General features: G+C 42.8%; 1 protein-coding gene across 6 annotated transcripts in view; it reads left to right on the forward strand.

The window, feature by feature from the left end:
• The window catches only part of PCYT1B (phosphate cytidylyltransferase 1, choline, beta), an 80,469-nt gene that overhangs the window by 15,008 nt on the left and 43,913 nt on the right, over nt 1-21,548 (forward strand). For all 6 annotated transcript variants that reach the window (XM_035725832.1, XM_035725829.1, XM_035725830.1 and 3 more), the window contains exons 3-4: nt 13,441-13,592; nt 16,498-16,576. In XM_035725832.1, the coding sequence (XP_035581725.1) occupies nt 13,441-13,592; nt 16,498-16,576 (231 nt within the window). The remainder of the gene's footprint in view (nt 1-13,440; nt 13,593-16,497; nt 16,577-21,548) is intronic.

The following is a 21,548-nucleotide window of genomic DNA, read 5'->3' on the forward strand; positions in this document are numbered from 1 at the left end:
AAGAGAAATAAAAGGTTTTATCTTATTCATTCTTGAATCCTCCTTTCTTTATGTAAATTTGAATTTCTGAACCATCATTTTCCTTCTCCCTAAAGAACTTTATTTTTTTAAATATTTTATTTATTTATTTGACAGAGACATAGTGAGAGAGGGAACACAAGCAGGGGGAGTGGGAGAGGGGGAAGCAGGCTCCCCACCAAGCAGGGAGCCTGATGTGGGGCTCGATCCCAGGACCCTGGGATCATGACCTGAGCTGAAGGCAGACGCTTAATGAGTGAGCCACCCAGGTGCCCCGAACTTTTTTTTTTTAAAAGAAGAAATTTTAAAAACATTTCTTGCAAGGCAGGTCTACTGGAATGAAATTCCCTCATTTTTTGTTTGTTGGGGGAGGTCTTTATTTCTTCTTCTCTTTTGAAGGTTAATTTTACAGGGTACAGAATTCTAGGTTGGTGGGTTTTTTTTCTCTCAATACTAAATATTTCACTCCATTCTCTTCTTGCTCCCATTGTTTCTGTGGAGACATCCATTGTATTTTTATCCTTGTTCCTCCAAATGAGAGGAGTGGGACTTTATGATTTGTGGATGAATGTTTATTGCTAGAATGAGATAGGGTTTAGCATTGATTTTATTCCTCTTCTTCCTTATTATAGATTTAAGTGCTGAAGTATTTTGTTTACACAAATATTTAGATGGGAATGGAAGAAGTTTGTTATAGTGATGCCACTCAGACTTTGAACTCCTTAGTTATTTGCCATGTATTGCAAAAATAATTTGTTGTCAACAAAATAATTTTAATGGTCTATCAAGTGACAATTTATTAAAGTCCTCTTTCCAATTTGATGCAAGGAATGGATTAGAAATGACCTGACCTGCAAGATTTGTTTCCAAGCTGTGAGAATCATTTGCTTTCTTTCTTTCTGGGAAGTAGAACAAAAAGGCTTTACCAAGGCTTACCCAATGATTCCTAATTATAACCCTTACTCTTTTACTTGAAAGCAATTTGCTTAACCAGATATACTTAGAAAGGGTTGGGGAGGTGAAAATATTGGTAATTTCATTATACCTTTGTCAATCCAGTAATTTTTGATAAAATGGTTTTTTTGTTTTCTTAAAACTTAAAAAAAAACAAACCTGGAAACCTTGGGGCTGCAGGTTTTGCTTACTAAATCTGCAGAAAACACCTAACCTAATTGGCAAAGGTAGTCCTTACTGTCAAACCTGCTAAAAAACCTGGAGAAAAGGTCTTTTCAATTCAAATATATTAATGTGTTTCAGGAAGCCTTATAAAAACCACTGAGAAATACATTATAGATTGCATGTATGAAATAGAATGAAATAGAATCAGTCAAGATTAAAATTATGTAGCTCTAATAAGTTGTAAGCAAGACAATAAATCATGCTTAATTTATAGTAATGCAATGTAATTTATAGGTAAAATAGTACCATATTTATAAGGAGAGGCATATGATAAAAGACATGTTATTTCTTCTCTAAATATTAGTGTGTGTGTGTGTGTGTGTGTGTGTGTGTGTTAAACTCTGGCATTTGGGGTTTGGGGAAAATTAAATAAAATCGAATGTAAAAATCAGAAATGACTTCCTTATCTTTATTAGATACCATGGGTATACTTCCCTTATGTATTTAAGAATAGAAAAGGGAATATACTACTAAAAAATAATTTGGCAGTACATATTTTGTGCTAGGAGGAGATAGAAAATAATTCACATTTTAGAAGAGGAAATAGGTAAGGATTATCTATAAATGGAGTAAGTTTTATAATGTGATCTGATAAAATATATTTTAACTTCCCTTTAAAATAATGCATATGAAATCTTTAAAAAAGTCTGTAAATGTTTTATCCATGTGCTTATACCAAAGTATTTTTAGAAAATTGATAATTCTAAAAAATATTCCAGTTACATTTCTAAGATGCAGTGGTATCAGCCTATACAGCTTTGCCTTATTGAGATGATTTTGAAGTGAAAAGCTGAGAAAAATGCTTACTCTTAACTAAAAAAGAAAAGGCATTTCTAGGATTCAATATGAATATTGAGAATAGCTGGAAAAATGCTTACCCTTAACTACACGAAAAAGCCATTTTTAGCATTCAATATTTCTTTCCATTGCTCCTTTTGCTTTGGATTCCTGGGCCTTATCCCTCAAGATCCTTGGGTCCTTTGACAATAGTTAGGAGAATGAAAAGGCACAGTTGTTAGGCAACAATTTGCATTATTCCCCACTCTACCATAATTAGTTTCCAACACCTGGCTTTACCTATAACAGAAATCTTTGTAAGACAGGAAGCTTTTAGAGATCCATGGTGTTTGCAGTAGTCATTAAGCAAGATTTCCCTTTGGTTTGGCCTGAAGCCTTAACTCCCTGCCCCTTGCAATGTAGCACAGTAAGAGCTTGATGGTGTCTTTTTTTTTTTTTTTTTTTTTGATGGTGTCTTTCTTTTGGGTAGTGGAGTAAAGGTGGTTTTGGACACAGGGGCTTTCTTTGGGACCATTAATTTTAGGAAAGAGTACCTTTGCAAATTGAGTATCTGGAAATTGAGTTCTTTAAAGCTTCTTGTGTTTGGATATCTCTTAAAAAGTCTTGGTGTATCCCCAGGAATATGTGTGCCCTAGTTCGAAGACCGTTACCTTTAGGCTCTTTTTTGAGTATCTCAGGCCACTTTTAATGGCAGACAGTTCTACACTGAGGAAAGTTAGGGAGTCCTTTATAAACCGGTGTTCTTTGATTTTGGTGGAAAGATGGGCTCTTGCAATGATGTGTGTTGTTAGCAGATAAAATGTTTATGGTGAATTGAAAGAACCCACTGTATTAATGGTGGGGCCCCGTACGTCTACAGGTAGGTTTGCTGTAGGAGTTTCCCTGGGTGGAGCAAGGGCTTCTCTCGTGAAACCACTCTTGTCACGGCAAGTGCACAGAAAGCTGCTTGGCATAATACTTGGTATTTGGTAGAAATAATTGATTCAAAGACTAGAAACTGTGATAAGTGGAAGTACTATGGTCTGCTTCTCAACCTTGGGCAAAAACTGACACAAAATGCCATGGTTACATACTATGATTATAATATCTGCATTTCTAAATTTTAAGCATTATGGCCAGTAATAATTTGAAAACTCATTTATGTAAGCTTACCTCATTGGCATTATTTTGGTGAATTGAAACTACCAATTGTAAAGCCCTTTTTTCTTTTTTAATTTAAAAGCTAATGTCATTTAACAAGAAACAACAGGTGTTGGTGAGGATGCGGAGAAAGGGGAACCCTCTTACGCTGTTGGTGGGAGCGTAAAGTGGTGCACCCACTCTGGAAAACGGTATGGAGGTGCCTCAGAAAGTTAAACATGGAGCTATCCTATGATCCGACAATTGCACTACTGGGTTTGAGGTGCCTCAGAAAGTTAAATATGGAGCTATCCTATGATCCGACAATTGCACTACTAGGTTTTTACTCAAAGAATCCAAAAATATTAATTCAGAGGGATACATGCACCCTGATGTTTATAGCAGCATACCTACAAAAGCCTAATTATGGAAACAGCCCAAGTGTCCATCAACTAACGAATGGATAAAGATGTGGTATACACACACACACACACACACACACACACATGGAATATTAACGCAGCCATCAAAAAGAATGAAATCTTGCCATTTACAACAACGTGGATGGAATTACAGTGTATTATGCTGAGTGAAATAAGTCAGTCAGAGGAAGACAAATACCATATGATTTCACTCATATGTGGAATTTAAGAAACAAAACAAATGAGCAAAGGGGGGAAAAAAGAGAAAGAGGCAAGCCAAGAAACAGACTCTTAACTCTAGAAGACAATCTAATGGTTACCAGAGGGGAGGTGTGGGGGGGAGATGGGTGAAACAGGTGATGGGGATTAAGGAGGGCACTTGTGATGAGCACCTGGTGTTCTATGGAAGTGTCGAATCACTATATTGTACACCTGAAACTAGTATTACACTGTGTTAACTAACCTAAATTTGAATAAAAAAATAATATAATTTAAAAACAAGTCAAGAAATTGAAATTTATATCAGAGTTTTTTCCCTAAAATATTTCTTTTTTTAAATTTTATTTTATTACATTATGTTAATCACCATACATTACATATTAGTTTTTGATGTAGTGTTCCATGATTCATTGTTTGCGTATAACACCCAGTGCTCCATGCAATACGTGCCCTCTTTAATAGCCATCACCAGGTTAACCTATCCCCCCACCCCCTCCCCTCTAGAACCCTCAGTTTGTTTCTCAGAGTCCATAGTCTCTCATGGTTCATCTCCCCCCTCCAATTTCCCCGCCCTTCATTTTTCCCTTCCTACTATCTTTTTTTTTAAACATATAATGTATTATTTGTTTCAGGGGTACAGGTCTATGATTCATCAGTCTTACACAGTTCACAGCGCTCACCATAGCACATACCCTCCCCAATGTCCATCACCCAGCCACCCCGTCCCTCCGACCCCCCACCACTCCAGCAACCCTCAGTTTGTTTCCTGAGATTAAGAGTCTCTTACGGTTTGTCTCCCTCTCTGGTTTCATCTTGGTTCATTTTTTCCTCCTTTCCCCTATGATCCTCTGTCTTGTTTCTCAAATTCCTCATATCAGTGAGATCATATGATACTTGTCTTTCTCTGACTGACTTATTTTGCTTAACATAATACCCTCTAGTTCCATCCACGTCGTTGCAAATGACATTCATCTGTTGATGGACATCTTGGCTCTTTCCATAGTTTGGCTATTGTGGACATTCTGCTATAAACATTGGGGTGCACATACCCCTTCGGATCACTACATCTGTATCTTTGGGGTAAATACCCAGTAGTGCAATTGCTGGGTCATAGGCTAGCTCTATTTTCAACTTTTTGAGGAACCTCCATACTGTTTTCCAGAGTGGTTGCACCAGCTTGCATTCCCACAACAGTGTAGGAGGGTTCCCCTCTCTCCACATCCTTGCCAACATCTGTCCTTTCCGACTTGTTAATTTTAGCTATTCTGACTGGTGTGAGGTGGTATCTTATTAAGGTTTTCATTTGGATTTCCCTGATGCCGAGTGATGTTGAACAATTTTTCATGTGTCTGTTGGCCATTTGGATGTCGTCTTTGCAGAAATGTCTGTTCATGTCTTCTGCCCATTTCTTGATTGAATCATTTGTTCTTTGGGTGTTGAGTTTGGTAAGTTCTTAATAGGCTTTGGATACTAGCCCTTTATCTGATATGTCATTTGCAAATATCTTCTCCCATTCTGTTGGTTGTCTTTCGGTTTGGTGGACTGTTTCCTTTGCTGTGCAGAAGCTTTTGATCTTGATGAAGTCCCAATAGTTCATTTTTGCCCTTGCTTCCCTTGCCTTTGGCGATGTGTCTAGGAAGAAGTTGCTGCGGCTGAGGTAGAAGGTCATTTTCCTGACCTTAGTTGCTGCCTGTGTTCTCCTCAAGGATGTTGATGGATTCCTGTCTCACATTTAGGTCTTTTATCCATTTTGAGTCTATTTTTTGTGTGTCGTGTACGGAAATGGTCCAGTTTCATTCTTCTGCATGTGACTGTCCAATTTTCCCAACACCATTTGTTGGAGAGGCTTTTTTCCATAGGACATTCTTTACCGCTTTGCCGAAGATTAGTTGACCATAGAGTTGAGGGCCCATTTCTGGGCTTTCTATTCTGTTCCATTGATCTATATGTCTGTTTTTGTGCCAGTTACCATACTGTCTTGATAATTACAGCTTTGTAATAGAGCTTGAAGTCCGGAATTGATGCCACCAGCTTTGCTTTTCTTTTTCAACATTCCTCTGGCTATTTGGGGTCTTTTCTGGTTCCACAAAAATTTTGGGATTATTTGTTCCATTTCTTTTAAAGAGTTGATGGTATTTTGATGGGGATTGCATTAAATGTGTAGATTGCTCTAGGTAGCATAGACATTTTCGCAATATTTGTTCTTCCAGTCCATGAGCATGGAACATTTTTCCATTTCTTTGTATCTTCCTCACTTTCTTTCATGAGTATTCTATAGTTTTCTGAGTACAGATTCTTTGCCTCTTTGGTTAGATTTATTCCTAGGTATCTTATGGTTTTGGGTGCAATTGTAAATGGGATCGACTCCTTAATTTCTCTTTCTTCTATCTTGTTGGTGGTGTATAGAAATACCACTGATTTCTGTGCATTGATTTTATATCCTGCCACTTTACTGAATTCCTGTATGAGTTCTATCAGTTTTGGGGTGGAGTCTTTTGGGTTTTCCACATACAGTATCATATCATCTGCAAAGAGTGAGAATTTGACTTCTTTGCTGATTCAGATGCCTTTGATTTCTTTTTGTTGTCTGATTGCTGAGGCTAGGACTTTTAGTACTATGTTGGATAGCAGTGGTGATAGTGGACATCTCTGCCATTTTCCTGACCTTAGGGGAAAAGCTCTCAGTTTTTCCCCATTGACAATGATATTCTCTGTGGGTTTTTCATAGATGGCTTTTATGATATTGAGGTATGTACCGTCTATCCCTACACTCTAAAGAGTTTTAATCAAGAAAGGGTGTTGTACTTTGTCAAATGCTTTTTCTGCATCTATTGAGAGGCGCATATGGTTCTTGTTCTTTACTTTATTAATGTATTGTATCACATTGATGTGCAGATGTTGAACCAACCTTGCAGCCCAGAAATAAATCCCACTTGGTCGTGGTGAATAATCCTTTTAATATACTGTAGGATCCTATTGGCTAGTATTTTTGTGAGAATTTTTGCATCCATGTTCATCAGGGATATTGGTCTGTAATTCTCCTTTTTGATGGGGTCTTTGTCTGGTTTTGGGATCAAAGTAATGCTGGCCTCATAAAATGAGTTTGGAAGTTTTCCTTCCATTTCTATTTTCTGGAACACTTTCAGAAGAATAGGTATTAATTCTTTAAATGTTTGGTAGAATTCCTCTGGGAAGCCATCTGGCCCTGGGCTCTTGTTTGTTGGGAGATTTTTGATGGCTGCTTCAATTTCCTTACTGGTTATGAGTCTGTTCGGGTTTTCTATTTCTTCCTGGTTCAGTTTTGGTAGTTTATACTTCTCTAGGAATGCATCCATTTCTTCCAGATTGTCTAATTTGCAGGCATATAGTTGCTCATAATATGTTCTTATAATTGCTTGTATTTCTTTGGTGTTGGTTGTGATCTCTCCTCTTTCATTCATGATTTTGTTGATTTGGGTCGTTTCTCTTTTCTTTTTGATAAGTCTGGCCAGGGGTTTATCAATCGTAGTTCTTTCAAAGAACCAGCTCCTAGTTTTGTTGATCTGTTCTACTGTTCTTTTGGTTTCTATTTCATTGATTTCTGCTCTGATCTTTATTATTTCTCTTCTCCTGCCGCATTTAGGCTTTATTTGCTGTTCTTTCTCCAGCTCCTTTAGGAGTAGGGTTGGGTTGTGTATTTGAGACCTTTCTTGTTTCTTGAGAAAGGCTTGTATTGCTATATACTTTCCTCTTAGACCGCCTTTGCTGCATCCCAAAGATTTTGAACAGTTGTGTTTTCATTTTCATTCGTTTCCATGAATTTTTATAATTCTTCTTTAATTTCCTGGTTGACCCATTCATTCTTTAGTAGGATGCTCTTTAGTCTCCATATATTTGAGTTCTTTCCGACTTTCCTCTTGTGATTGAGTTCTAGTTTCAAAGCACTGTGGTCTAAAAATATGCAGGGAATGATCCTAATCTTTTGGTACCGGTTGAGACCTGATTTGTGACCTAGGATGTGATCTATTCTGGAGAGTGTTCCATGAGCACTAGAGAAGAATTCTGTTGCTTTGGGATGGAATGTTCTGAATATATATGTGAAGTCCATTTGGTCCAGTGTGTCATTTAAAGCCTTTATTTCCTTGTTGATCTTTTGCTTCGATGATCTCTCCATTTCCTTGAGGGGGGTGTTAAAGTCCCCCACTATTATTGTATTGTTGTCTATGTGTTTCTTTGATTTTGTTATTAATTGACTTATATAATTGGCTGCTCCCATGTTAGGGGCATAGATATTTACAATTGTTAGATCTTCTTGTAGGATAGACCCTTTAAGTAGGATGTCGTGTCCTTCCTCATCTCTTGTTACAGTCTTTGGTTTAAAATCTAATTTGTCTGATATAAGGATTGCCACCCCAGCTTTCTTTTGATGTCCATTAGCATGGTAAATGGTTTTTCAGCCCCTCATTTTCAATCTGGAGGTATCTTTGGGTCTAAAATGAGTCTCTTGCAGGCAGCATATTGATGGGTCTTGTTTTTTTTATCCAATCTGATACCCTGTGTCTTTTGATTGGGGCATTTAGCCCATTTACATTCAGGGTAACTATTGAAAGATGAATTTAGTACCATTGTATTGCCTGTAAGGTGACTGTTACTATATATTGTCTCTATTCCTTTCTGGTCTATGTTACTTTTAGGCTCTCTCTTTGCTTAGAGGACCCCTTTCAATATTTCTTGTAGGGCTGGTTTGGTGTTTGCAAATTCTTTTAGTTTTTGTTTGTCCTGGAAGCTTTTTATCTCTCCTTCTATTTTCAATGACAGCCTAGCTGGATATAGTATTCTTGGCTACATATTTTTCTCATTTAGTGCCCTGAAGATATCATGCCAGTCCTTTCTGGCCTGCCAGGTCTCTGTGGATAGGTCTGCTGCCAACCTAATGTTTGTATCGTTGTAGGTTACAGACTTCTTGTCCCGAGCTGCTTTTGGTATTTTCTCTTTGTCTCTGAGACTTGTAAGTTTTACTCTTAGATTTCAGGGTGTTGACCTATTTTTATTGATTTTGAGGGGGGTTCTCTGTGCCTCCTGATTTTGATGTCTGTTTCCTTCCCCAGATTAGGGAAGTTTTCTGCTATAATTTTCTCCAGTATAGCTTCTGCCCCTCTCTCTCTTTCTTCTTCTTCTGGGATCCGAATTATTCTAATATTGTTTTGTCTTGTGGTATCACTTATCTCTCAAATTCTGCGCTCGTGATCCAGTAGTTGTTTATCTCTCTTTTTCTCAGCTTCTTTATTCTCCATCATTTGGTCTTCTATATCACTAATTCTCTCCTTTGCCTCATTTATCCTAGCAGTTAGAGCCTCCATTTTTTATTGTACCTCATTAATAGCCTTTTTGATTTCAACTTGGTTAGATTTTAGTTCTTTTATTTCTCCAGAAAGGGATTCTCTAGTATCTTCCATGCTTTTTTCAAGCCCAGCTAGTGTCTCCCTAAAATATTTTTTAAGTCTATGAGTCACCAGATACCTACTTCTACCTCATAGAAGGGGAATAAAAAATAACAATAAATGTAATACTACTCTTACTATAATAGACATAAATAGTACTCCATAAACTTGACATAACTATTACTCCTTTAAGCTCTCTTGTACTTTCCTTGAAATTAAATATCCCGCCAGGACTCCATTTTGCCTGACTGGTGGGACATTGAGTCTCAGTCCTTGTTAGGCTGTCTTCACCTCTGCAGAGTCCAAAGAGATTCCACAATGTTTACAGAAACAAGAGAGGGGTTTCCAGTCTTGAGCCCAGCCCCACTGAGCCCATGCAAGTTGAGGCACCTGCCGTCTGTGCTCACATGGAACCCTCGTGCCCAGGGTACCATGTCATCATCCCTCGTGGGGTCTGCCACCGGCCCTTCTGCTTATGGGGTCCTCAGACCTTTGGCCTCTTCCTCATTTGGAGGACTCTTCTCTCTCTTTGTCTCTTTCCTTACAGAACTTCTCTAATGAGTTCTGGCTTGGAGGAAACAGCAGCCGGGGAGGCAGGCTGTGTACCAGCAGCTTGAATTTCACAGCTTCTAGGGGGGAGTTTGTTCCAAGAGACTGGGCACCTGCTTGGAGTGGGGGCAGGAAAAAGACGGAGCTCAAAACACAGATGAATATCCCCAGTGCTTGTTTTATACTACTATTGATAAATGGCAAATGTTATTGAGCATTACTCTTTACTCAGATGATCACATTCAATTATCAAAATTTTGCCATGTTTTAAAGACAGATGACTGAGTCTTAAGAGACTGAGTAATTTTCCCAGTTTTAAGTAGCAGAGCGGGGATTAGAACCCACGTCTGTTTGGTTCCAAAGTTCATCCCTTATATTACATTTTCTCTCCTGCAGAGGACTGGTACTATTTCATTTTGAGCACAGGGAGCTGCCAGGATGGGTTAGCTACAGTGTGAACTCCGAGATGACTCAGTGAATTCATCCATGGAACCATTGCTCAGAGTTCTCCAGCTGGTTGTCAGAGTGCATTTGCCAAGACTCAAGAACAACAGTACTGCTTTGGGCGTAATTAATGTTTGGACAATAACTGGTCAGCATGTTCAGCTGCTTCTTGAGGTCACTCCTGGGATATGAAAATAGGACCCTGGATTGGCATAAACAGGATGTTTGTTTTCTTTGTGCTCTGTCAGGGGGCCATTATTTCGGTCATCTAGAAGTTACACCAAATTGCTCAGGTGCAGGTTCAAAAGGGGAGAGGATATGGCCAGCCTAGTTTTGTGTTGTTTAAAATAGAAAATTGATGGATCTGAAATCCATTTCTGCTCAGTATGATTCTTGAAGTAGTGTTTTAATAAAGTCCTAACAGAACATTTAAAAAGTCTTAGATCAGTTTTTAAATTGTATATCTTGACCCATAAATAATTCCTATTTATGGAGTCTAAAGCCAATGCAATCTGTGAATCAGTACAGAACATAGTAAATATGGCCCGACTACCTGCCCCCCTCACCCCCAAGCTGGAGTGATGGGTGATTCAGAATCAGGCTGGGCTCTTGGCTCAAGATGTTCATAATATGCTCCAGGGGCTTTTGAATCTTGTACATATCAGAATTATCCCTGACACTTGTCAGAAATAGAGCTGCCTAGGCCCTACTCCAGACTCATGGTCTTCATTCATTTGGTCTGCTACAACAAGACACCCTGGGCTGGCTGGCTTAAAAACTGCACAAGTTTACTTCTCACAGTTCAGGAGACTGGAGACTCCAAGATAAGGCCCTAACATGGTGTCCTGCTGAGGGCCCTCATCTTGTTTCAGAGTTGTTCCTTTCTTGCTGTTTTCTCATGTGGTGGAAGGTGCTAGGGAGCGCTGTGCAGGCTCTTTTATAAGACACTAATCCCATTCATAAGGGTTCCAACCTCAAGACCTAAGCACCTCCCAAAGGCCTACCTCCTAAATATCATTACCTTTGGGATTTAAGATTTTAACAAATGAATTTAGGGGGACACATTCAGACCATAGCACCCACGGAATCAAACTCTTGGGCAGTGAGACCCAGGTATCTTTATATTTAGCAAGCTCCTTAGGTGACTCTGATACTCCTTAAACTTTTTGAGCCAGCCACGTGGTTGATGGTGTTGGGGTAACATAAACTACTACAATGTTGTCTTTATTGTGTTCTATCCTATACAGGTCTATACAACATCTCTGGAAGTATGTATAGGAGATGTATAGGCATACACATGTGTATCTAGAGACATACTGGTCTCTTAATTATATATATGTTGTTGAAATGTGCCTACAGATAAATATTATTGTAAATCATAGTAAACATTAACCGAGCATCTGTATGTTTCAGGCACTGTTCATTCATTCAATAAATACTTGTTAAGAGACCTCTATGGGCCATCAGAAAATCAAACAAAAGTCCCTGTCTTCAGGGAGCATATATTTTAGTAGAAGGACATCAGCAGTAAAATTCAATAAGACAGTGACATGATGAGGAGTGCCATGGCAAGAAGTAAAACGGGAAAGGGATGGCAACCACCAGAGATGGGGGCCAAATGGCAATTTCAATAGGATGGCTGGGAAGCCTCGAGGGAGGGGAGGAAGTGAGCTCTGTGGATATTTGGAGCACAGCTGTTCCAGGTTTGGGGAACAGGAGGTGCCAAGTCCTGACCTCAGCAGGAGCATTCTTGGTGGCTTCGGGAAACGGCACGAAGGCCAAGGGCTGGGATGCAAGGAGGCGCCATCTGAGATGAAGGGATGGGCTGAGGCGTGGGTCTTGTGGGGGCCCGTGGGCCACTGGAATTGTTTCACTTTTACTCTGGGGAGACGGGAAGGGTTCTGGGTCCAAGAACGACAGTCAGACAGGTTTTAAGGGGACGATTCTGGCCAATAGGCAGAGGCTCCTGGGGGCGGGCGAGGCAGGAACAAGTGCCAGAGTTAGGAGGCCATGGCAGTAATCCGTGGGGGGAGAAGGTGGGCGGGCTGGTGAGCAGTGGAGGTGGTGAGCACACCGTGGCTTGCAGGGGTTCTCTGAAGGCGGGGGAGGGGGGCGGCGGCAGGTCTGAGGATGGTTTGGAGGTGGAGTGAGTGAGGGCTGCCCCAGGAGGTTTTCCAAGGATGCTGGCTATAGCTGTTGGCTGTGCTCACTCTGTGGCTAGATTTGGTTCTGGATGTGGGTCATCCTTCGATTCCAAGAAAATAATTGTATTTTTGTTTTTAAAACATGTTGAACACTTAAATTTTGTAAGTTTTATTGTGTGTACATAAAACCTCTTACAGAGCAGTCAGGGCAGTTTGGCTATAGTGTGACCTTCACCAGGATATTGGTAAACAGGGACTGGACCCCCAGTGACACTTTTTCCTGACATGTAGGAAAGCTGCCTTTCCCAAAAACAAATATATTCTGGATAGAATAATGAATAATATTTCTTGTTCAGTTTATTTCAAAGCACTCTTATGTAAATCCTCAAAAAATTCTTTCTAAGGTTGATAGTGGATGATATTAACCCCCATTTGGAGATTCAGGAACCTGAGATCTAGGAAGGATAAGAAATGTTACAAGGATGAATTCTGCTAGATCAGATCTTCTATTTTATGACTTCCTCCTCTTGATTGTGTGGTCTGATGTATAGTGACTGGACCTCAATCCGGGGAACAGAAGTGTGTGTGTGTGCGTGCGCACGTGTGCTTACATGGATGCATGTGCGCGTATGCCCATGCACACGTGCATGCAAAGGAATCACACTTGGGTTACTAAGTACAATGATCCAGCAAGGGAATTGGAACTGATTGTTCAAATCTTCTAAAATTCAGGCCTCCTGCTTCTTTTCTTTTTCTCTCTTCCCTCTCTCTCTCTGGTCATTTGGCCATTTTTTTTTTTTTCCGAATAGTAATTTTTACTGAATGGTGGGAGAGAAAAATAAAAGATACAGAAGTCACCTTAGGTAGTGTGGAGAATAATTTTAATGTTAAGTTGCAGCAGAGAATGAAGTCAAAATTAGCACCAAAATGGAATTCTCGATTGCTGATGGATTTCAGCTTGCTTTGCTTTCCTGATGCTTTGTTCCTGTAAAAAAACAAGTTTGATTACATCCTGTACCAAGTAAGGCTGAGCTCCTTTTGTTTTGCTGAACAAGCCCTGATGTTCCAGGATGGCTGCGAGCAGGGCCTGGGCTAGGTAGCAGCCTTTCACGTCTATGTCTGTTTCAGTTTGCAGTGATGACCTCACCCACAAATTCAAAGGTTTCACTGTGATGAACGAAGCAGAGAGATATGAAGCTCTCAGACACTGTCGCTATGTGGATGAAGTCATTAGAGATGCTCCGTGGACACTCACTCCAGAGTTTCTGGAAAAACACAAGGTACTTACTCTTCCATGTTCTCTAAGTAGAAGAATTAGAGTCTGGTTCTACAGCCTACATGCAGAAAGCCCAGAGGCTTCTACTCTCTGAAAGAGGTGACTTCAGGAACTGTCATGTGGTGTCACTTGATACAGCACCTGTCTTCTGCCCAGGCCTGGGGACTGATACCCTCTCACTTCCTCACTGTGGGGCTAGAGCTAGACCACCCACGTCCAAGTGCGCCTCTATCCCTTCCTATCTGTGGGACCTTGAGCAAGACATTGAACCCACTTACCTAAATTGTAAGCTCACGTGATGTCAGTACTTCGCCCATGGGGCTGTTTTGAGAATCTAATGAGATCATGTAAGTAAAACCCTTTGAACACTGGCTGGCCCATAGTCAGAGCTCTAAAATGTCATTGTCATCACCACCACCATCATCATTATTGATGCTTGTATATTCACAGGCATCCTTTTTCAAGGAACAAATGAATACGCATTATATCCAGAAGGGCACAGGGCACAGGTCAGCCTTTAAGGAAAGAACTTTCTATCTGTGATTTTGTGACCCTGAGACTCCTACTGATACAAGATTTTTATTAGTTGAAAACATGAGAAATTCTTTTGATCTGCATGAAATTATGTGCTTTGTGTCTCCCTACCAGCTCCACATTAGGAGCTATTCTTTCCTTTTATAAGCCGTACCAAAAAAAAAAAAAAAAAAAAAAAAAAAAACACCCACAAGATGAAGCTGTTCTAAGAGTTTTCTTTTCTATTTTTAAATCCCCGATGCAGAAGAGAGAACACTGATAAATGTGCATGGGTAATAGCAGAGGAGATAATCTCCCAGCACGAATAAAAAGCAAAAGGAGAAACTACAATATGATTTACTTCCAGCAATCACTAGCACATTTTTACTGAACATCTATTGTATATTCAACTTGTGCCAGGCATGATGGGGGTACTGACGATGGTAGCAGAGGCTGCCGTTTATTATTCACCATGTGCCGGGCATTGTCCTGGGGGCTTTGCTCCTACATGAATTGCATTCAGTATCATGGCCACTCCGATATTGTCATTGTCGTTGTTGTTGTTATATGCTGGAGAGGAGGAGGAACTAAGTTTGAGCACTAAGAATGGATTGAATAATAACATTGAGTGCTTACTGTGCACCGGTTATCATTTTTAGCGCTTTTCCATCACGACATCATTTAATCCAGTGATTCTCAACTGGGCTTGAATTTGCCCTCAAGGAACATTTGGCAGTGTCTGGAAACATTTTTGGTTGTCGCAGCTAGAGGGGTGCTACTGGCATCTAGCAGGTAAAGGCCAGGGCACCCCCCACCAAGAACAATCCACCTCAAGATGTCACAAGTGCCAAGGTTCAGAAATACTGATTTAAGGATTAAATTTATGACTTCTCTAGCTAGTAAGCAGTGGGGCAGGCAGATGGGACTCCTGCTGTAAACTACCTCTCCAAGTGGAATCAAGCCTTGTTACAAAGGGCTGCGAAAGGCAGGCAGCAAGTTTAGATTTGATGGAGTAGGAGACAGGGAGCTAGGGGAGATCAGCAGGAAGAAGGATGACACGAAGAAACCCAGTTAAGGGGAGACGAACCATTAGAGACGATGGACTCTGAAAAACAAACTGAGGGTTCTAGAGGGGAGGGGGTGGGGGGATGGGTTAGCCTGGTGATGGGTATTCAAGAGGGCACGTTCTGTGTGGAGCACTGGGTGTTATGCACAAACAATGAATCATGGAACACTACATCAAAAACTAATGATGTAATGTATGGTGATTAACATAACAATAAAAATTATTAAAAAAAAAACCCAGTTAAGAAGGACCTGCCCCCCACGTGACAGAGGGGTAGTTTGGAAAGGAGACAGGCTGCAGTGAGGAAGGTCAGGTACAAGTTGGAAGCAGTAGTCCAGGTCACTGGGCCCTGGGTTTCCTGTAGCAGCCACGGAGAGGACCTGCTCGGCGGGCGCACGTGCGTGCAGGGACGTTCCCATGAGCACGTGAACACGCACACAGCCCACGGGGCCTTGGGACCTTTGTGCCTGGAGACTAAAGGAAGTAGTGAAAGAAGGCCAATTCCAAGGTGTTTGGGGCCTAGGTACACTGGGAAAGTGGAGGTGCCTCGGGGAGGGGACACCAGTTTTCAGGCTGAATTAAATATCGAAACGGTTGATTTTAAAATGATGCCGAAGGGTGACATGGGGCAAATCTGACAAGTTTTCTAGTTTAGGCAGCCTTCCGTCCCAGCGGAAACAGTAGTATGAGCCCCTCCTGCCTAGCAAGGTGGTTAGGGAGATCAAATGAGAAAAAAGTTGTGAATTCATTTTTACCACATAAAACATGGCTTAAGTGTGAGGGCCTGTTGCTATCAGTGGGACAGGAAATGGAGGTTTGGCTTCCTCATCATAGCAAGGCTGATTAAAATCTGAAGCATGAATGAATTCTCCAAGGAGAAAGTTTAAAGGCAGGACAGAAGGCCTAGAAAGCCTACTGTCAGAGGAAAGAGAGGGACCAGTGAAGGAGACCAACCAATGTAGTTCCCTTTATCTCCCGGAAATGGAGACAGTTGGCAGTACCTTTCAGTCAAGGATTCAAATGCACATTATAAACTGCTTATTTCAGCTGCTTTATTATGACTACTTTATTCCAAAAGGCATTTGCACACTGGGATGTCTGGGTGGCTCAGTTGGTTAAGCGTCTGCCTTCGGCTCAGGTCATGATCCCAGGGTCCTGGGATCGAGTCTCACATCAGGCTCCTCGCTCAGTGGGGAGCCTCCTTCTCCCTCTGCCTTCTCTGTCTCTCTGATAAATAAATAAAATCTTTTTTTAAAAAGAGTTTTTTTTTTTTTAAAGGCATATGCACACCCATCCCACTGCTGACCTCACTCTTCTCTCTCTCCAACAGATTGACTTTGTGGCCCATGATGACATTCCCTACTCTTCTGCTGGTTCTGATGATGTTTACAAGCATATAAAGGAAGCAGGTGAGTTCCCCTGTGCTCACCTGTCCACTGCATTATGACCCTCAGGTTTAATAAGAGACCTCTGCCCTAGTCTTGTAGCATATACATGGAAGGCACTGGCATTTCAGACGTCTGCCAAATAGCCTCTACAAGCTTCTGTTGACATGTGCTAAGGCTCAGTCATAGGAAAGACACCACTTAGGTGTTTATAGAAGAGTTAACTCCTACACCAAAGCACTCTGCCATACCACAGGTATACCAGCTTCTAGTGTGTGGCTCAATTTTAGGGCTCATCAGACTAAAATCATAGGACCCTATTATTTAAAGGGCAATCATTTTCCTCATTCACATTTAGGTCCTCAGAATGAAATTATGTTATACTTCCAAGAAAGTTCCTTCCAGAAGCCAGATAACGGGGTAATTAACAATCTGGACTCCTTGTCTCCAAATTCCTGCCATCTGTCATCCTGTCACATGATAGTTACAGCCTCAGGTACCACATGCAAAGGCAAAAAAAAAAAAAAAAAGGTAAATATTTGGGAAATCAGGTAAAATATTTCCTTCCCCAAACTGTTAAGCACTGTCATGGAGGGAAGATGTGCCTGAGCTTTGGAAGTTGTCCCAGCTGTCACTAAGCATTTCTTTGAAGGTCAGAGACTAGTCTGGCCCAGGGAGTTATTGGGGGGCTGGAGAGAGGCGGGTGTCCTTCCATTGCAGACTGCCTGCGGTTCATTCCTTTGCCAAGTTCTCTGTTCCTATTCCTTTGCGGCTGAGGACTTGAGGGAAATCACTGTTGGGCATCGGAACAGATCTGTGGTTTCTAGCCTCAGGGGGATTCTTGAGGTTCCTTTATAACGTTTGCCTTCCTGCCCTGATGTACCCTTAACTCCTTGCACCCTTGCCCCCTCCCCTGCATCCTGAGGAAAAGGGGTAGGTTTTCTGTCCCAGGCTGACTTTTTTTTTTTTTTTAAGATTTTATTCATTTATTTGACAGAGAGAGAGAGCTCAAGTCGGCAGAGTGACAGGCAGAGGCAGAGGGAGAAGCAGGCTCCCCGCCGAGCAAGGAGCCCGATGCGGGGCTCGATCCCAGGACCCCGGGATCATGACCCGAGCCGAAGGCAGACGCTCAACGACTGAGCCCCCCAGGCACCCCCCAGGCCGACTTCTTTACCTGAATCCACCTCCTCCCTTCCTTGAAGCCTGTCTGCTTTATTCTTCCTCTGTGTGCAAGGTTCTCACACTCCAGCAGTTTCTTCTCAGCTTACTATTATTTGAGAGTCTACAAAAACAAAACAAAATCCTTCTTCTGCCCTCCCTCTCCCTTCTGCAGTCTCATCCTTGTTGTGGCCTCCCTTGCCGGCACCTCGCAGGCTCACCGCCCTGTCATTCCTCACCTATCTGTGCTCTGACTTCTGTCCCATCCTCCCTCCGTTCCCTGATGGACCTTCGGACCACCCAATCCAGTGGCCTCTTTGCTGTCCTCGTCTGGACAGAACAACCCTGCTGACCACTCTCCTCTCCTATGTGCTTTTGTCTTCTACTTTCTGGGACACTTCTGGGACCTTCTCTTTCCCTTCGGTCTCTCTCACCACTCCTGGGTTTTGTGATTGGGTCTTTGTCCCTTGGCCCTGCACAGCCTCTCAGTCTTGCTAGTCTGGTCTCTGCATCGCCTTGCTCAGGCCCTAAACTCCAGACACATGGAGTCCATCCTGGTGCCCAGACGCACCCCCACTTAGCGCCTCGGCTCCAGCTCTTCTCTGGGCTGGACATGCCCTTCCTCTGAGCTTCCACGCCTATTCCATGCCCAGTTGAGGAGCTAGCCCCTGACATGCCCTCTCTCCCGGGGGCATAATTCAGCACTACCCTCCCCCAACCCTCCTCAGATACTCTTTGCAAATGGATCTTATTTTCAGCTCCCTTTTGATGGCATCCTGGTGTGTGTGTGTGTGTGTGTGTGTGTGTGTGTGTGTGTGTGTGTGTGTGTGTGTGTGTGTGTGTGTGTGTGTGTGTGTGTGTGTGTGTGTGTGTGTGTGTGTGTGTGTGTGTGTGTGTGTGTGTGTGTGTGTGTGTGTGTGTGTGTGTGTGTGTGTGTGTGTGTGTGTGTGTGTGTGTGTGTGTGTGTGTGTGTGTGTGTGTGTCCCTAGCTAGAATGAAGTGCCATGGTCTCCGCCATGTCTCATCCATCTTCACATCCCCAGCATAGTCCTGGTGCATGTGTAGAGCTCATTCAGTGCTGGCTAATCAAGAGGGTGCTTTTAATGGAGTATGATGGGGAGTCAGCTTAGGATGGAGGTCTTTTGTCTGCAAGGGCTCTTCCCACTATGCAGGGAGTAGAGCTGCTTACCTAGATAATTTGGGCACACACTCTGTCTTGTAGAGTTTTTCAAATTATTTAGATTAAGGGGCGTTTTGGGGGTAATTATATCAACCTTTGCATCTAATCTGTTTGCTTTTCGTTGGTGTCATGGCCCCTGAGTCCTTCACCCCTTTATTAAAGGGAGTTGTTGGCTACCTGCACTAAATTACTCCAAGCCACTATAGCCTCAGAAATTCTCAGGGAAAGATAAAAGCGTTTGCCATTTGACTTGTTTCAAAAGTGGCTGTGATCTGAATGAAAGATCTTTAAAATTATATCTGTGAATTTGCATTTCTCTCGCTTTGTCTTACAAAAGGCAAGAGAATATAAATCACAAATTATAGGTGCTTTGGGGGCAGATGTATAATGGGAAAACAGTCTCTGCTATACACTCACTACCCAACACTTGTTATTTCCCTGAGCTGAGGTTTTCAATGTCACAGGGTTTCCTGTAATCACCTAAGAATTAAAATAGTCATTGCTAGGATTTTTTTAAATACTCAGCCTCCCCAGATTCTGTCCATTTGGATTATTTAAAAAGACAGATGGGGCAAAGGTAATTACTTCTATCTTCTTAAAGGGTCACATGGTTTTCCTGACCCTAAAAATGGAGGTATCCAAGATGGAGGGAGGCGGCATAGTAGCCTGAATTCCTTAGGCTCTCCGTCCACCCTCCTTCATCAGACTACCTTCCATAAACCTCCCATAAGCCTATTGCTGCCTGAGAATCTTGGGCAAGGAAAATTTGAGGAAAGGATGGGCTGGAATTGGTATTTTAGCTGGAAGGCACGTGCACAAGTAGATTTTTAATGGCTTGGTTGGTTTTCTGCTCTTTTGCTTTCTATCATATGCCTCTCCGATAGGCACTGTAGATGCATCCATGCATACCTTCCTCCAGCCATTAAACCGTTGCCTGGCACGTCCAGACGCTCTAGTCTTCTGAGTTACCATCGGCTTTACTGAGAGAGCTCAAGAAGCCAAATACACCCGTCATACTGGAGCTGCCCCCATCAGAGTCGTCTTCTCCTGTTTCTGGGACCACTGGAAACCACCCCCCCCGCAATGTGGCTGGTCCCACCATCCCTCCCCTTAAACCTGCTGCCACCACAGCCTTTCCCCAGTACTTATGGACCTTTAGACTCTTAAGGGAGGATGGGTTCCTGAGGGTCACAAACCCAGGCTCCTAGGCCCTCCGTGGCATCACCGCCAGCTCCTGGTAGAACTGGTACTTGAACATCCCCTGTGATGGGGGAGCTCCTACCTCCCAAGGCGGCACATTTCCAATCTTTGGATGGTGTTGCCCCTCACTGGTGAACCCATGAGTTGCCTGAGTGTGTTCAACAAGCCAGGAACTGTTGGAGGGAAGATGGGATGCAACTGTGAATAAGACAGCCCTCACCCAGTGGAGAGAGCGGAGACAGACATAAGTAGTTACATCACAATATTTTTTTTAAGATTTTATTTATTTGACAGAGAGAGACACAGCGAGAGAGGGAACACAAGCAGGGGGAGTGGGAGAGAGAGAAGCAGGCTTCCGGGTGAGCAGGGAGCCCGATGCGGGGCTTGATCCCAGGACCCTGGGATCATGACCTGAGCTGAAGGCAGCTGCTTAACGACTGAGCCACCCAGGCGCCCAGTTACATCACAGTATTGTAAGCCTCTGGAGGGGTATGTTCAATAGGCCGGGGAGGCCTGTCCAAAGGTGGGAGTGTATGAAGAAGTACGGCGTGTTTGGAGAAAACCAACATTCATCTAGTATAGGGTGTGGAGAGATGAGAGCAGAGATGGAGACTGGCAGAATGGGGTCGTTTAGACTGAAGTCTCTATGTCACATGAAGCCACATGCCACTCAGTGTCTGGGAAGTGCCATGAGCAGGTCTCTTATGGGGGAAGGGTCAATTGGGTAGGCAGCCAGGAGTCATTTCTGTAGCTGAACTGACTTAGGAGCCCCCATTTCCATAGATGAACAGGAAAAACCATGCCTGAAGTTTACAGTAATTCAGACCCTTCTAGGTTTGCCCTGGGACTTATGTAGAGTCAACTCTTAGCCTTTTTCTTCTGGGGTGATCTACAATTCTGGGGCCTCTGTATTGGCCCGGCATGGGGTGAGGGACTGGTTCTTGCTGATCTTTCATTGTGTGATATCAAACCTGCTCTGCCCTCATCTGTGGCTTTCAGGCCCCTGTCATAGCCTCCTGATGCTTCTCGACACATCCCTCCCTCCCCTCCCCTCCGGCCCCCTCTTGCCACAGCCTCTGCTGCAAGATCCCTTCCCTCTGCTACCAGCGTCCCACCCAGTGGTCATGCTGATTCCAAATCTCCACTACCTCCAGTGTCCCCCCAGAGGGCCCCTGAGAACTTTAAAAATGTCCTCCATAATCTACTGGAGCGCTGTCGGGGGAGTCATGTCAGTCCTGGAGGTAAACAGGGTATGAGCCCCTGTGCTCTGCCCCTCCCCATTTGAGAGAGAGAGAGAGAGAGAGAGAGAATCTTAAGCAGGCTCCATACCCAGTGCGGAGCCTGATGCGGGGCTCAATCCCACGACCCTGAGATCATGACCTGAGCTGAAATCAAGAGTCGGACGCCTAATCAACTGAGCCCCCCAGGCACCCCCCTCTGTGCTCTGGGCTTTCTAAT

This window comes from Zalophus californianus, chromosome X, assembly GCF_009762305.2.
Source record: "Zalophus californianus isolate mZalCal1 chromosome X, mZalCal1.pri.v2, whole genome shotgun sequence".
Lineage (NCBI taxonomy): Eukaryota > Metazoa > Chordata > Mammalia > Carnivora > Otariidae > Zalophus > Zalophus californianus.